The sequence below is a fragment of the Nesoenas mayeri genome (genome assembly GCF_963082525.1).
Source record: "Nesoenas mayeri genome assembly, chromosome: 7".
Taxonomy (NCBI): domain Eukaryota; kingdom Metazoa; phylum Chordata; class Aves; order Columbiformes; family Columbidae; genus Nesoenas; species Nesoenas mayeri.
The window spans coordinates 16,345,079-16,363,065 of NC_137551.1; the positions used below are offsets into that span (position 1 = coordinate 16,345,079).

At 36.8% G+C, this 17,987-nt stretch overlaps 1 protein-coding gene across 1 annotated transcript in view; it reads right to left on the bottom strand.

The window, feature by feature from the left end:
- Positions 1-16,230, bottom strand: part of LRMDA (leucine rich melanocyte differentiation associated) — a gene marked incomplete at both ends in the record, with an annotated part of 454,575 nt that extends 438,345 nt beyond the window's left edge. The window contains one exon of the mRNA XM_080348335.1: positions 16,184-16,230. Coding sequence (XP_080204461.1) covers positions 16,184-16,230 — 47 coding nt within the window. The remainder of the gene's footprint in view (positions 1-16,183) is intronic.
- Positions 16,231-17,987: the final 1,757 nt, after the last annotated feature.

Genomic DNA, 17,987 nt, shown 5'->3' on the forward strand with positions numbered 1-17,987 from the left:
GCAGGTTTCAGTAAGTCCATGAATCCCAGAGATGTGTCCACAGAAATATATAACTGGTGCTCTGCACACTCAGTACGTTAACTGCTTTCTAATGCACTATGCATAGAGCAGATATACATTTGTTTCTGAGAAATTCCAGACAAAAAGCAGAAACCCTTAATAAATACATGACTTGGTGTACTCCTGGCTGCTCAGATGTGACACAAGCCTGATCTGTACCTGTAATTGCTCAAGAATGTTATTTTGTAATAACAAGATTGCTTCCTGGTTAATTTAACTTAATACACTTTGGAAAAAAATATATTAAGCTAAACTGGAAAAGACATTCATTATGGATTAAGAACACTCATAGCAAAACTACTGAAGAATACAACTATAAGAAATGCAACTATTTAAAAATTGCATTCTACTGTTTCTTAGCTAAATTTGGCTGGAGCAGAGGACAAGAATAAACAAACGTTTTAAGTGGAAGGGGTTCCCATCTCTATCTGTAACAGACTCAAATTCCCATTAAACATCTCATAGTAATTCTTTTCAAATCAACCCAACTATTTACTCTAGTCAAACTTCTCAGGTGAGAAAAATTAACTCACCTCATTTGCTCCCAGCATCACATGTAGCCTTCAATTTCATACATCATAATGAGTTAAGAAAGTTAAATTAAAAAAAAAAAGAAAAAGATAGGAGAACACATGTTATCATCTGCTCCAAAGAGATGTTATAGAGCTGTATTAATATTTGCAAAGCACTTTGGATTCCCAGATAAAAGCAGATATACATACAGGAAATATTACTGCTAATGAATGCTACAAACACACAGTTGTTTCTAGAGGCTGTGCTCTGACCGTAACAACAATTGCTTGTGCTTGGCTCTCATTCAGTCAGCCCCAAAACTTTAGGAACTCTTTGGGGCTCCTTGAACTAAAATAAGATATTGAAGGACATAGAAACAAAACAGAACATGGGGGCAGGGTGGAAATCAACAGAAAAGATTGGGGAAGGGGAACTTCTAGCAAGAGAGAAGAGGGGCCAGGGGGGGAGGGTGGTGGAAAGAGAGTACTGATATGAGAAGGAGAACATGAGGCACAAACAACTAAACAACTTCTGGTATGAGGGGAAACAAAGGTCCAGAGAACTCTGGAGTGCTAAGGGAGAGGAAAAGAAGAAAAAAGATTAAATGCAGAAAGATCTCCTGGCCCAGAGAAAGATGGTTCAACAAGTTTAAAAAAATGAGCAAACTGTACGGTGTGGACAGAAATATGCATAGAACTGCCTTGGCCTACTGTGAAACCTCCACAGCCCTAAGCACATGCAATATGTACACACAACAGACTACTCATCCCTACAGTAATGCCTCGGTGTTTTGGTGGGGTTTTTGTGTTTAGTTTTGGTTTTAGTTTAGGTTTATTTTGTTTTTAGTTTTTGTGTGTGTTTGTTGGTTTATTTTTTTTAACCTGTGAAAAATGTGTTATGCAACATAAACACAAGAACACAAAAAAAAGTTAGCAACATGTTTCAGTAGTGAGAAAGAGAGCAGAAGAGAAAGACTAGCAAGAGATCTTCTACTAGTTTTGAGCTCTAAGTTGCAAGTTATCATTGTCAAAGTAGAAAAAAAAATCTCCCCACATTCTTCTAGATTCTTCCTATATGAGAAAATACAATAGCTGGACAGATGACATGCACTTCAGCATCCTGAAGATTCCCAGTGATCTTTCTCTGACTGTAGAAGAGTACATTAGTATTTCTTTGTATTTGCTTTTCAACTTCTGGGTTTGATTTGTGCAACACTAGAACATCAAGGCTTCAGAGGCATCATTAGGTTCTCAGAGTACTATGAACAGAACACACAGTGAGAGGGAAAAAGGGAACAAATTTCTAACACAAACATCTGAAATCCCAACTGATAGCCCTGATTCTACAAGCACAGCCATGGGTTCAGACTCCTTCCTTCTTTCACAGATAAACAACAGCAGGATTAAAGTCAAAGAGTACTAAAGACAGCAGCTCTTTCTTTGTATTCAGATTCAAAACAGAACAGCCAACATAAGAGAAGATAACAAGAAAACATTCCAACTAAACAAGGCAGGACTGGGTTACTCCCTCAAACTGCTGTGGGTTTAGGCATGTAACTTGCCAAAAAAACATTTTGAAAACACAAACACGTGTTTCTCTTAATTTCCAAATAGTGGTCAAGACAAACTAAGTCTTAACAGTTTAAGTATTCACAGCATCAGTAAGTATTAGGATGGAATTCCCTCAACCTCAGCTTGCTAAGGCATATACAAGTGGGAGCGCTGTGCCACATAAGTCTAAGGCTAGCTTGTTCTGAATGGCTAAATCACCATTTCTGTAACAATTCCACTCTGTTCTGACTTTATCTCATGATCTTCAGCTTGACAGACTGTCTTATTTGCATTACAAAATTTCTTAGCAAACAGGAGTCTGTGCTCCTCCACTGCCAAGCTGCCTTTTCTGGGGCAAAGTTTACACACATCAGATGCTCCTCAGTGTCTTCAGCTACAGCTCTGCCTCAGAACAGGACTTGCAGGAGAGCTCCCCATGCTTCAAGGCAAACCAGGCAGCCTAGGCCTCTATATTACAAACAGAAGGTCTACGGAACTGATAGGGTATATAGCCACTGTCTTCCCCAGCCCAGCCAAAACCAGCTCTCAAAAACACACAAAAAAGACAGTATGAAACCAAAGATCTCTTAAGAAAGACTATTCTATTATGTATTTCTGCTATTATAGAAACCAAACAGAAAAACAAGGCACTATTAAGGGAAAGGTATTTTTTAACCTGACAGTGCCATATGGTTTTATGTCAGTCTTGCAGTTCAAGTTGTGTTTATAGTACTCATTTGTTTTGGCTAAATACCATATATCGGAAAAGTATGTTTAACATGAAAAGGCATTCCTTACTTCTCCCACTGTAGAATGTAATTTGTAAGATGCATTCATAAATTTAGAATGTTTTTTTAAGATCTAATCTGGAAGTAAAAGCTAGCTTTGTGTACATTAACCACCTAATACTATCTGCTCAAAGGTGACTTGTCAGAGACCAGCAAATAAAGCTAAAGGTAAAAAATTGTTCCCTTCAGGATGCATCCTGTTGTTAAAATGTCATTGTTTGCATAATAAAATACTTCATGTCTTTAACCTTTGGTGTAAATATTGTAAATGATATTTCTTTTTCTGATAATTAAACTTAGTGTGCAAAAGAGTGACAACTAGTTATAAAATCTCATTTACACTTACCATCCGTACTGCTTTTAGAATGAATGATAATGCTTTTACCTATCTTCAGCTGAGAAGTATCGTTTATAATAGAAAACAGTTTTACACCTGGACACTTTAATGAATCACTGAAATTACTATATGCTAGACTACTCACAGAAATAATCCCCATGAAGTCCAAGAGACCTGCTTAACAAGTACACAGCAATGTGAGTATGGGCTGTATAATTAGGTCCTCTGTGATCCTTCCTAATATTACCTAGAGGCTGAAGCATAGCATTTCCCCATCAGGATTCTCTGCAGTTAGTACTTCAAGCATTAAACAAGTTAGGTCCAGATCTGTTTGCAGGAGCTGTCTATGGCAAGCTTGTTCATGACCTGTAGCCAGTCAGCTTACAATCAGCTACAGATTTGTCATTCTGCAACTCTAATTTATTCTCTGGCACATCCTTAACTTTTTGCCTTTGTGCATCTGCCACCACTTTGGTAGGATTCTGACTCTTTACCCTCAGACATATGCCTAGCTGGTGCAATCACTAGTTAGCAGAGCAAGTACTGAATATTTATTTTCTGACTACTATTCCATGTTGTCTTGTATTTTAAATGAGTTTTGCTACATACAATGTCATACAGCATACAATATGCCCATTACATTATCTGCAATACTCTTCACATACTACTCTTAGATAATTATGAAAGGTCTGCTGTAACTGGAAAGAGAAAAAAAAGAATCACTGCCGTAAGACAAGCACATGAATTGCACTGCCATAGAATGAATTTTCTCAGAACTCTATTAGAAAGTGCCAAGACATAATTTCATTTTGTAACGTCCCATTTTTAAGCATCATCTCATACAAGTCTTAAAATGTGCTAATTGGAAATCCTCGCTATTTACAGAACACTGCTTTCAAAATGACAACTGTTCCTCTTTTATCAGAGTACTCACTAGGAGGAGAAAAATCATTTCCAAAATTCAAAGCATTTTGATCTCGTTCTGTCAAAACGCTATGTGTTCTCAGTTGGTAATCTCGCTTCAGTCAAAATATGACTATTTTTGTTCAGGGTGGTGGCTTTCTGAATATGATGATATCCAAATTGAGAAAATAGAAATACTAAAAATAAAATAAAATAAAATGAAATAAAAACCCCACATTACACACACACACAAAAAAAATACTATTGCCACTTATTCATAACACCTTCAAGGAACCTTAGGGTGAATCTGGGCAAACATTTCAGTTTAAATTTAGACCATTTAAAAAAAAGTCTAGTCCCAAAGAGACAGAGCATGGTTTATTTCACTAAATTCATATCTGTTAAGCACTAGGATTTTTTAGGTAGAAGAAAGGGCTACCAGTAATTGGCAATATTCTATTAATTTGTGGGTAATAAAAAGCTGCTGTTTACCAGGTTCTCTCTAAAAAAAAAAAACAAACACTATTACCTCCCAGACATTTTTCACAATATATATCTATGTCATATAAACAGTATTTTGGATTCATTTCCCTATCACAAGTCACAAAGTAATCAAAGTTGTAAGGGACCTCTGGAGGTCACCTAATACAAATCCCACACAAAGTGGGGCCCAAAACCAATATTAAATCAGGTTTCTGACACCTACCACCACTGTCTACAATATTACTTTAAAAAGATAAGCTAATTCGCGGAATTATTCAGCCATTACTAGGTGTTCTGTTGGTGGCTTCTCCTTCCATTTCTGTTTGGTACAACATCAGTGCCTAACAGTACAGACAAGCAGGCTGGCAGCTCCTCCTCATTTCCCACTGTTATTACAGACATCTAGACTCCTTTTTGCAGCAAAAGCACTAGACATCTGTAGAAGCAGTAGGCAGCAAAATGATAGAGCCAGGATTGTGCAAGTTGCCAGATGCGTATGGACAACAAGTTGTCTGCAGAATGAAGTGTAAGAATCAGCAGTACAAGAATCACGCTCACTGTAACGAAGGAAAATAATAGAAGAAAGACTTACAGCTAAAGTAGCTAACAGTTTTGCTCATAACAAAACAGCAGATTGCTGACACAACGGGGTCTCTCTTAAGTATGCTGAATTGTCTCAAATGGAGCAGAAGACTGGCTAGTGGGTTGCTACATTCAAGACTCCATGTAAAAGGTGGAACTCTGTACACCTAAACGTGCCAGGATGTTTGCCCTGATGACAAGCCAAACCCACCACCGAGTCGCTGCTGCTAGGCTAGGCCAGACATTATGTGAAGAAAATCTATAAAACCCTGGCCAAACCCACCGGCCTTCCCCACTCTCAGTGGCATCTAGCCCTTAACAAAGGTGCTGTGAAACCACATGAGGCAGCAGATAGCCCAGCTGTAACCATAACAGTTAACAAGTATGAATCCATACAAGAATATGAAAGCTGTGACTCTGACTTTACTGACCTTAGGTACTGCTGAGCAAATCAAACATTTGAAGTCACTTCAGGGTGCTGCCAATTGCCAGTATAAAGATCAAATTTATTTCTCTCACTTTCTCTCAACGATATAGAGATTAAAGTTTGGGTTTGTGTGTGCTTAAACACCTCAATTCCCTACCCCTCACCATGTATCCCAAAGTAGGTGACAAGAAGATAAAGAATTATTTTTCCTCTCCAGATGTGCACAAATGGCACCTACCATCACAAATTTAAATAAAAAGGTATATATTTTCACTACTCAAAATAAGAGAAGGCTCTCAAAGGGACCAAGTAAATTTGTTAAGAAAAATCATCTAGTCTTAAATAAACTCTTGCAACATAATGTGGTCCCAGAGGTCTTTCAAAAGGGATATCTTAGATGTCACAGTTTAAAAGAAGAACAGCTCTCCAAGAGTCCCTAGCATCTACAGGACAACCATCAGCAATCCCTTGCTACTGCTGTGCAAGGAATGATGAAACTGAATGACCTATATGCCATTGCATAATTTAAATCAACTGGATAAATGATGAAAGGATGGACCTGGTATTAGCATTTATGATACCATTTCTCACCTTCCCACTCCTCAGTTGCTCAGCGTCTTGCCACAGGTTAGTCTCTGTTACAACAATTCAAGTTTTTTTTTGTAAAATCATGATCTACAACTGGATCAGTAAAATGATCTGGGTTTAAAAAAGACATAGGTGTATATACTGAGAGTATTTTTAAAATACAGATCATAAACAACACACCTGCAGAAGGACAGGAGATGGGATCAGACAGCTTAATATAGCTCCATCCCTGGTAAAGGATGACTTTGGTATATAAGCACTAAGTTAAGCACAAAGTGACTGTCAGAAGCGAAACCCCTACTCCTTAGTTTTAATGGGTTAGACCAAGCCAATATACATCACTAAAACCACAAAAGGTCTTCTTCACAAGCAGATGTTAACACTGCAAAATCTTGGTATTTATGCAGAACAGCATAACTACAGGAAAAGCAGCTCTGCAGAGAAGAACCTGGAGGTCCTGATGGACACCAAGTTGTACATGAGCCAGCAATGTGCCCTTGCAGAAGAGGCCCATAGAAACCTGGGCTGCATTAGGAGTGCTGCCAGCAGGTCAAGTGAGGTGATCCTTCCCCTCTGCTCAGTAGTGGTAAGGCCACATCTGGAGTGTTGTGTCCAGTTCTGAGAGAGACGTGGACATACTGGCACGAGTCCAGCAAAGTGTCACAAAGATGATTAAGGAACAGAAGCATCTTTCATATGAGAAGAGACAAAGCTGGGACTGTTCAACCAGGAGGCTCAGGGCTGACTTGTGATTGTAATGTGAATAACCTCAACCAATGATATCTTACCTTTTGTGGTTTTGGTAGTGTAGATTGGCTTGGTACAAGATTTAGTGTTCACTGATTTCAGGTGAAATCACTTGTGAAATTAGATACCAGCAAATACGAAGGTATTACAATCCTATCCTAATAATGCATTTTGGAAAATTTAAAGAGGGAAAGATCTCTCTGAAAAACCTAGATTAATTGATTCTGAAAAAAGAATTAACAAAATCCTACTAACTGATTGGCACACTTGGACAACTAAGTTCTTATATTTAATACACTAGAGAATTTTATCTTTATCTTTTTATCTTCCGATATGATTCCTTTGTGCCAGAAATACAATCTTGAAATTGCTAAAGTTTTTTAAATGTGATTTTTTTTTTAAATATAGAAAAACTAGGCTTCCCCTCTCCATAAAAGAACATGTCTTCATCAAATGAATAATTTAAACCCCTCAAGTCATCATATATTCCATTAATCTTCCTGTTCAATACACATATTAGCAATAAGACATTGTTGTGAAATCTTCAGTTGAGGTCTAATTCAAACAAACAAACATGGTTTTATACTTATTTTTAAGAAATGTTGCCTAGATGAAACAGATCAGTCTTTAAAATTAAACAGCAGGTTGTAAAAACTGCATTTACCATATTGTGAGCCTGTCACATCACAAATACAGGTATATTAGACTTTTCATGTATAGCAGATCAAAGTGCATTACATTAGTTCAAAGACACTGCATTATTCCTCTTCCCATCTACAGTATACTATATTTGAATTCTTGTCATTATATCAATTTAACCCACTGCCATTTTTTAGGCTACCGTTCGTCTAACCAAATGAAGAGCAGAATAGTTGGCATTTAATGTGACTGCATCGCTTTTTCCAACCCGCCTACTTTAAAGAAAAAGTTTGTTGAGTGCACACAATTCACTTTACAGATCATTTGAAATGCATAAACAATTCCAAATGCAGAAATAACAAAAACAATAATTTGTCATTTTGAAATGCTGAAACGCTTGGAGGAAGATTTGAATATAGTACACTCTTTTGTTTGTAAGCATGGTGATTTGCCAAGCTACACCTCACACTGTACTAACCCTGGGGCATTCCAGTCACAAACGCACTTTGATCTGCTGTGCTTTTGGATTCTCTCTCAGAGGGCTCTACCTTTCTTGACAATCCCAGAGGGAAAATGCAGCCTTGCATTCTTTGCCATCTACCACTCCAAAACGAACGCTCCATATGCTCACTGCTAGTTCAGCCTTGCACTGTTTTTCCACAAGCTTGTTTGTATAATAATGACAGCTGCAGGATTCTTCAACTGAAGTTGTGAATTGGATTTTTTTTTAAAAAAGGAAGAAGAAAAATGAAGAAACCACCTATAGAGATTACATGACAAATGAGAAATATAGAAAAAAAAAATCTTACTTCTGCATGTTCTTCCTACATACAGTGAGAAGTAGAATGCAGCTACAATTTTGTGCTGGTGTATCTGGACGTCCCTGTTTTAAAGGGGACTAAATATAGTTAATATTTACTTTGTGATACTAACAGTCAAGAAAGCGAAAAGTCAGTGGATAGTAAACTGTAGAATCAAATATCTTTTTCAACTCATCTGTACTCAGATCTGCTGAGAAAGAATAAATATTGCAAAGGAGTCAACAGTGATATGCATCTATTACACAAAATATCTGTATGTGTTAACAAAAATGATCGTTGTAGCAGCATAAGTTTTTTTGGTGTAAATATCTACTTTAATCTGGTTAAAAATACATTGGCAACATACGGAATCAAGAAGTACCTTGATCCGGCAGTATGTAATTTAGCAGAATTTCACATGCTTGAGGAAAAGAAAAAAAAAGGCATAAAGGCATCAGCCCTTAGGTCTTCCATCCATACTGCTCTACAGAGTTTATAATTGGATGTTCTTATCTTCATGTTCTTAATAACTTTAGACAGAGCATTTCCAGAGCATTCTGTTGGCATATTTCACTCAAGTCTTCTACTATGATAATGAAAGTAAAATTTGAGGGGACTGAACAGCATACATTAAACCAATGCTATTTTTAGCTATTTATTTCTTTTTTTTCTCCCCTACTGTTTACTATACTACTCCTTGGTGATAGTGAGTAACTACACTACTGTGAAGGAGGTGAAAGACAGCATTGGAGCTTGTGTTTGGGTAATTTCATAGATGCCTTGTGATTTCTTGGTCTAGTCACATACTAGCCTTCGAATTTCTTCTTCCAGAGTGAAAACTAGTAGAACAGACAACAGTGAGAAAAGAAGAAATGCCAAGTATGCTGTATTTCATATTCACTGGGAAAGCTTTGAAGGGGATGCATCATGGTCCCATAACTACACAAGAAACTGCTTAATAAAAACTAAAAAAAAACCAACAACAACAACAAAAAAAAAATTAACACTTTTAAATTGAGTTGACAATTTGGCTGTTGACGGATCAAATGCTGACAGTGCCACTTTCAAAAACCAGGAGCAGTTGCTTTGCTTCCTTGCCTCAGTGTGCAAGCCACATAATCAGATTCTATATTTAAAGGGATCGTGTAAAATGTACCAATGCTCCCATCTATAATAGCATTGGCAGCATAACTTTACTAACGTAGATATAAATTAATATGCTTAGTTTTTAATACTATCTAATGGAGGAGATGAAAAGCAGAAAAAAACCTCTCCAATATACCAGGAAGAAAAATCGAACACTTGAAAATTGAAAAACGCAAGACGCCAAAAGAGATTCTTCAATGTCTCAGCCATTTACTGTAGAGATCTTTTCTCATTTGTTGATGACTTTGGCAGACCTGGTTTTGTCACCAGTCACTCCGTACTTTGTTTAATTATGCAGTACACCTACAGAAATTTTCTTTCTGATTGCATAAATCACAGTGCTTTGACACCAACCTCAATAGGGGCTGCTAGAACAATACAGTGAGAACTATTGACTCCATCTCTCCAGTCCACAAGGTGTATCATTTAGCCAAGAGTGATAATTAGACACAGAATATACTGAAAACTGTCAATAAGCATGTCAATAGGAGGACTCTTAGCATCTAGCATCCAGTGAATCAATGGTGTTTTTCAGCTATAAAAATCAAGAAAATGATAGCTTTCAAATGAATGGTGGAAAGGAAACATGAGGCTCCTTAGGGAGGAATAAAACAGCTCAATTTTCCCTCACTGAGTGGCTCTCCAACTGCCTCACTCAATGGAAAAGGTCACAGAACATTACAGCAAAATATCTCTGAAATAAGATGTACAACAACGCTGGGACATGACATGAAGTACAAGCACACTACAAAGGCCCATATATCTCTGACCTGACAGAATTAAAGCATGGGTCAGCAGATGCCAGACAAGACAGGAATTGAAAGACAATGATTGATCTGAGTAGAAGAAAATATGACTGCCTGCCCAAATCAAATATGTATGTATGCATGAACATCATTTTATGTACAGTATGCTCCCTCCCCTCATAACAGTTTTTAGAGTCATAGTCTTGCTTTCTTTTTTTCTTTTAACGTATATAATTTCCAGCTGAAGTCCAAGGAAGATGGAAAGCTGTTATTGACATATTCCTACCAAAAATTGTACTAGAATTAAACTGATCTTGGAATAACACTTGCATGTATCTTTTTAAGCAAAAAGACAACATAAAGTCACAGTTAGGTATGGTTCCAAATACTAGAGTGGTGCTGATAGGAAGCCATTTCCATTTACTCTGAACTCTTTCAACTGAACGTTTTAATTGGCATGGAGAGACAAAGGATTCCAATGGCAAATAATACAGAGCCTGCTCTGAGAACTGTTACATCTCTTACAAAGTCTGGTTTACAACAGCAGCTGTGAAGTAATCGTAGCCTGGCTAGTTGAAATCATTAGAAATGAAACTATATACAAGAGAGAACTACAGAGCTGACAGTACAGTGAAAGGGAATTAGAACAAAACCAACCAAGTGAAGAGTTTCAAAGTTGCCACAAACTGTTGTATTTTGCTTTGGATCCTAAAAGATATTTGTCTTTTAAAAGGTTGCTGCTTAGTAGTTACAAAGCTAAGACTTTATAATTATACCTATCTTTGGATATCCAAACGCATTGTTTACTCCAGGAAATCTTGCTATGAAAGTACAAATGTCCTCTGAGAAGTGATTGCTAAGTGACCCCATGGCAATCCACGCTTCTCAGCTCCTCCATAACTACTAGATCAGTGTCTTCGGTAATTGACAGCCATGCAAAGTGATCCCTAGAACTGAAAGTCAAGCTTAATTCATTTCTGTTCCCATATCAGCAGAACTATAAAGCCACTCATAATGCAGCTTAGACTCTAGGTTATGCTCTTGTGTTTCTGAGCTCCACATAAATAAATAGAAGTTGGAGGCAACCACATCATCTCCCCATTGAAGCCACAAGAGGGGCACATTCATGACACAAAGCGGGAGTGGATTTGTTGATTAAGAAGCTGCCATCTTTACACTCATTTTTCCATAAGTGCTCTTTAATTACCAGTGTGTTTCTTTCAGTATCTTAACTAGAATTATACAAAATTTGAAACCACAGGTAATATAAATCTTAACTCTTGTTGACAGAACTAACATAGAGTAGGTTTTCTTCTCTCTCTCTTTATTTGGAAGTTCTAGCACTAAATAAAAGATTACCCTCTTTTTTTTTTTTTAATGTGAGAAATTTGAGTTCAACCTCAGATGAAGCATTTCATCCTGGAAGTGCTAGCAGGGGAGAGAATGCCACCAATAGTAGCAATAGCACTTCATAGCCAGAAAAAGTTAGAATTGCACTTTTACGTGACACAGTATTCAAGAGATCCGGTCATAGACAAAATATGACCACAACTCACCAGGTGAAAATACAACATAGAGTCTCTGAATGGCTTATATTACTTCATTCTAGCAAGCCTTCCTTCTAACATTAGACTAGCCAACACAACTACGCTAGGAATCAGAACAGGGTAACAGAGCATTGACACTTCAGATAGAAAGTAATCTCAGGGGAATATCTACTGTTAATATCTACTTGTTGATAATTTATAAACTCTCCTCTCACAGACTTTCACAAACTTTGACCAAGACTTAAAAGTCATTTTCTTAACACACAGCTACAAACCTTACAGAGATGCAGCTGTTTTTTTAACATTCTTACAGCATTCTCTAAAAACACTCTCAAGCTACAAGGACAAACAAGCTGGAAATCCTAGATATTCTAACAGGGTGAGTAATCTTGTTTAAATCCTTGGGTGAGAAGTGTTCCAAGGGAGAGAAAATTCAAACTCAAAACAAGCCAATAAAAATAAATAAATAAATAAATAAATAAATATTAAAACTGCATCATGTAGAAAGAACCATCTGTGTTTCTTAAACACTCTCCCAGAACAGTACATGTCATGTAATCCATTTTCATGGATTTTCAAACCACAGATTTTTTTCTCTCTAAATTCTTAGAAGTCTCCAAATAGCAACTTTATAATTATCTCCACAGACAGTGTTTTTAAGAAAAAACATTTAATTGACAAGGCTGTGGAAAAGCAGTAAGCAATGCTTAACACACTTGAAAATGAGCAAGGCTGTAGATCAAAGGATTTGAAAGAGCACCTGCTGCAGAAGCTAGATCATCAGCAAGGCACTAAAAGCTACCAGAATTTAGGGAATAGTTACAGGGATGTAATATTTCTGTTGCTAAACATTCTTATTATTTCCTCCTCCTCTTCACCAACCCTTCATTCCCAGTCTCACACCTCACTTTACCTTCTCCTATAACTTTTTTCAGAACTTGCCATAAAATTAGTTACTGAAGTGACCCAAGTTTTACAAAGCCTTTTGTTGTTAAGCAATAGCATTACTTTAGTTGGAGAAAATTCAGCATTTTGCAGTGTTGGGCCCATGGCTCAGATGCCAATACAGCCTCTTCCTTCCTGCCCTCAAAAATAAACTGAATCAAATACATCCAACTTTGAAGATTGGGATCTATTACTCAGAAGTAACACCTTTCCTCCAAATAGCCCTCACAGAGAAAATTCACCCATTGCCGAGATAAACAAGAGTCCCGTACCAAGTCTTGGTAAAACAAGCCTGGGAAACCATAGTGTTCTTTATTACTGTCCCTGTTATTTTTTGTTTCTTGTACCTTGTTATGACAATAGAAGCAAAATTAAAGATATAGTATGTAACTCAGCATTTTAACCACCCTCAACTCAAAATAATGTTCTTGAGTTTTATCTTTTTTTCTCATATGTTCATGCTTGTGTCTAAAATCTTATGTCATCTCTACACAAAATGGGGAAAACTGTCTCCTCTGCTTCTCTGTGAGAGATCTGCTGAAAGACACTTTATCAATGCAAAGGCATGTTTCACGACAGTTACCAAATAAAGCAACAGCAGTTTCAAAAATCAAAGAATGTTCCTTTGGGACAGCATTATTTGCATGTTCATAATGAATACTTAACTACACATCTGTGCAAGGTTTTTTGGTAGGAAGTGATCTTTTAAAAGGACTTTGCCAACTTCCAGCAAACACTCACTCGACCTTTGTTTGGCTTAATGAAAGCAATCTTATCAGTTAGCTTTCAGCCTCATTTTAAACAGTTTATAAAAAGCCATGTGATGAATTACTGATTGAAGTGACCAGACTGTTAGGCCAGGAATGGCACACATATGCAAAATCACATTCTAAACAAGGAAGTAATGGGAATGTAAAGATTCCAAGAAAGAATTGTGCTGTGCTACACAAAATTACCATCAGTGTTTAAAGTTACTAGTTGTTTTTCTTGCTAATGTGTAACACACAATGCTGTGAAGATACGGGTAAGTTTGCAAATACAAACTACCAGGTTTGCATAGTTACTATTCATTTTCTTTTGCATATGACATACCAAGTCAATTTCATTAATTTATTTAGGATAAAATATTACTAATTATATTTTATGACTAACAATTTTTATTCCAGCTAAGATAACTAGTTATGTGCTTTTACGAAAACATAAAATTAGTTTGCCATATGTGCTAAGAAGAATTAAATTAAGAACAACATGGAAAATAAGCTTCAACAGCCATTTTGCAACTACATGTTCAGTTACTTACTGTTCAGTGACAATTACTTCAAACTGCATTTTAAATATATCAGGTAAAAAACCAAAACACCACAAACGAACAAAAGAAAAACCAACCAACCAAACCAACCCCCACAAAACAAAAAACCACAAAACCACACAAACACAACGCCACACCAACACCCTACATAAACAAAGCAACATCACAGACAGAATGGATTCTCTCCAGCCAAGGTCACACCAGGAAATCCCATAATCACATGTACCTTTCCATAGAAAGTCTGAAAATCAAGAGTATAAAGACTCTATGGTTAACCAAAGCCTGTGTCTACTACAAAGGAAAGATTCCAAAATTAATAAAAACTGAAAAAATTCCAGGTGCATAAGAACAATGTGGCAAGTCTCAAAGAATATGCCTAAGGTATATTTGTAACTCTAATTAATGCCTGTGCATGTACGTTACAACGCATACACACTTGGTTTCATTACTACTGCACATTGTTTGGACTACTCAGATATTTGAGAACACATTGCCAGGAATGAGGCAATTGTACATTTCTACACTCCACTCCTACCTAGCCAGACATATATCCAGTTATCCAACAATACTAGCTAAGAATTACCTTTGAGAAATGTAAATGTTACAATTCGAATAGGTCAACGTTGTCCTTTTAAACAATTTATTTGATATATCAGGTAGACAGGCAGTGCATGAAGACATATAAAGTACATTTTCAAACACTTTGATACCTAATCAATAAAATAAGGTTTTCAAATGGAGAGTGGGGGAAGGAAAAGAAGGAGAGAACCTTTTTTTTGTTGTGTTGATTGTATTTCTCAGTCCTTCTGGCTCAGGTCCTGCACTGTGGTGTTTTGGGGAGTGGGGTGGCAGTAGCAATTCACATTATTTAAATAAGGCATTTTACAAATAAAGGTTAAAAAGCTGAAAACCGATCAATGAACCTCACAGATGCAGATTTTTCTGAAGCAAGTCTTCTGCAGTATGTGTGTGTATATATGTTCCATTGAATAGGTCTTTGCACACAGGAGTGTCATGCAGCTGATCATGATGGGCCTTTGGGGACACAGTGCAGGTGGGGAGGTGTGAATGTGGGTGTTACTTCACAGGTTTTTTAACATCTACTCCAAAAATAAAAACTAATCTGAATACAGGAAAAAAAAAAAGCAACTAAGTGCTGTTTTCAATGATATCTGGAGTAGGCAGCATTTCCTTGCCTCAAAAATAACAATTTCTCTTTGTGACCCAAACTGGTATTTATGAAGTGATTTCCAAAGCACAAAAAATAGCCAGGTGTGATTTGCTTATTTGAAAGTGTCCCTCACTCTACAGCTTTAATTCAAATGAATAGGCAGGGACAGGTATGATTTTCTGCTGCTGTCATTAGGAGCAGCATGCGCTGGGCAACATCACAAAAGTCTGGTAAGGTATATCCCAGACACTTTTGAAAACAAAACAACAAACGTTACGCAAAAAGCAGTGAAATTAAAGCAGACAAACTGGTAAAGACTGTGCTTTACTGTGACGATAAAAACTCCAGTATATGAGGTTTTCCAATACTTGGGGAAATTACCTCTATTGTTATTTTTAAGCAGATAACACGATTAAAATCCCAAGCTTTAGACTTCTAAGCTACACTCCCAATTTTTCTCTTTCAAATCAAAAGCTACTGTAAATTTAACTAAATGATACAGCTTCCTCTTAATTCCTTTAGTAACAGTATTTCTCTTGCAGCTCATAAAATGTGTTACATGTTCAACTTTTGAATTTAATTTGCATGGTAATTGCAATAACAATAATAGTTCATCATTACGATAATACAGGCTAAGATCCTATGTAATTTTCAGTTTTTAATGGAAACCCCGAGACTAAGGACACAGCTAAAATATTATATATTAATTTCAATATAGCTAATACCCCCCAAAATCCCACCAATTTACTTTTCACTGACAACGTTAAAAGAAAATGATTTATGCAGATCAATCACCTAGCTCATCAAGTCATTCACTGACAGCCAGCCTTCATCATTGCTATTTAAAAGGCACTGCTGACAGAAAAGACCGACTCTTTGATTAAGGGCTCTGTCTGGCTAACCTTTTATTTGAAGAATGATTGCTGCTGAGTGACAAATACTTTCCCATTCATTTCAAGGAAAAGATATTGACATTCAAATTCTTGATGTCTACACTGAGCAGATGCCACTGTTGGCAAGTGGCTTGATAGCAACAGCAGGTACACTGCTGCTCTGGGGGGTGAAAAACAGCACCACTGGCTCAAGTTAAAGGCTCTCAACAAGTGAGAGCTACAGATCTCTCAGCCAAATCCTCTCTCTTCAGCAGTTATCATCAAAGAACATCTGTTTGTTGTTTCTCCCTAGTCCTCTTCTTGAAAGTGTCCTAGCCTCACCTTGACCCCACTTTCAATTGTATTGGATGTTATTACTAAAAATAAAGAGAACTCAGCAGTGGAGTGACCCTTTCCTGGAGAAGGGCGTCCTCTCTCACACCACAACCCCAAACACGAATCGGGGAAATCCTACAGCAAGGGCTGCTGCTTCCCTACTAATGTGATTTCTGTTGACAGTAACGTAAAATGGAAGTTGCATTTGCAGTATCACATACAAAAATCAAAGCCAATATGTTTGTTACTTAAACTGATCAGGCTGTCACTTTCTACTTTATTATTTTATTAAAAAAAAAAAAAAAGAAAAAAAGGCAGGGAGTGAGGGAAAGAGGAGATGAAAGCCGACCAAAAGAAGCTACCAGATAATACGCAGAAAGCAGTGAACACTCAGCTTCTATTCTAATGAGAACCTACATTTATAAGTGTTATAAAAACCCAATTGCTTAGTTTTCCAAATCAAAATGTTTAAAAATATTAAGAAATCAAGACAGTAACACCATTGTTACAGCTGTCAATACTAATTGTTTTCAGAAATAAATCTATTGCACACTGAAACAATTATTTCAAAGATCTCAATCAGACTCAGCACACAGACAGTATCACTTAAATGCCTTTTGATGCTATTGATGAGAGTTTCCCAACTTCTCTATCACAAGCAGTAACGCACATGGTAATGTTACAATCAAACATAGCCAATAAAATAATAGAAACACTTCTCCCTACCAGAGCAGCACTCCTCCCCCAAATTGAGATACTAAGTCTCAATTTACAATTTACTCTTCTGAGGAATGTCTATTGTATTAGGCAGCCATATTAAGCAGTTCAAAAAAAAAAAAACAAAAAAAAAACCAATAAACAAACAAAAACAAAGATTGTTCACAACAAAGGCATCACTTTTGGAGTTTCTAAATCAAGTAGCAAACTTCTATCACATAACTTCACAAAAATATGCCATTCAGTTAGAAAAGCAGGAGAGGGATAAAGAGCTAACATTACTGTTGATGAAAATAAAAGATTGGAGTAAGTCTCCTTTTTCTTATTGTTCAAATAGGTTTTGCTCCCCAGCTTCTTCCTGTTTCTGAAACCCAGAGGGGAAGATCAGTAACAACAGAAGTCATGCCTACCAGGAGGAAAAACGAGGAAACCTTGCAAATCCAGAGACTGAACGGCACTACAGAGGTAAAAGGACAGTCTCATTTTGCCTCTCTATAAAACAGAAATGAACAAGACAAAAGCAAGAAAAGAAATACCACACACTTCTGAAGATATCTAGCAAAGGTGGAGATGCATATTTATTTACAGCGTATCTGTAGTATCATCAAGATGATAATTATCATATAATATTTCATTTTTGGTCACCTACTGATTCAGTAAGTTTCATGTTATCAGAAAGGTTCCTACTATTAAGAACAAAACAAGCACACTTTCTGATTTCCAAGAGGAATGTTAGCTGCTTTGTGATTTTTGAATATTTTGTTCTTACTATTAGGAACAA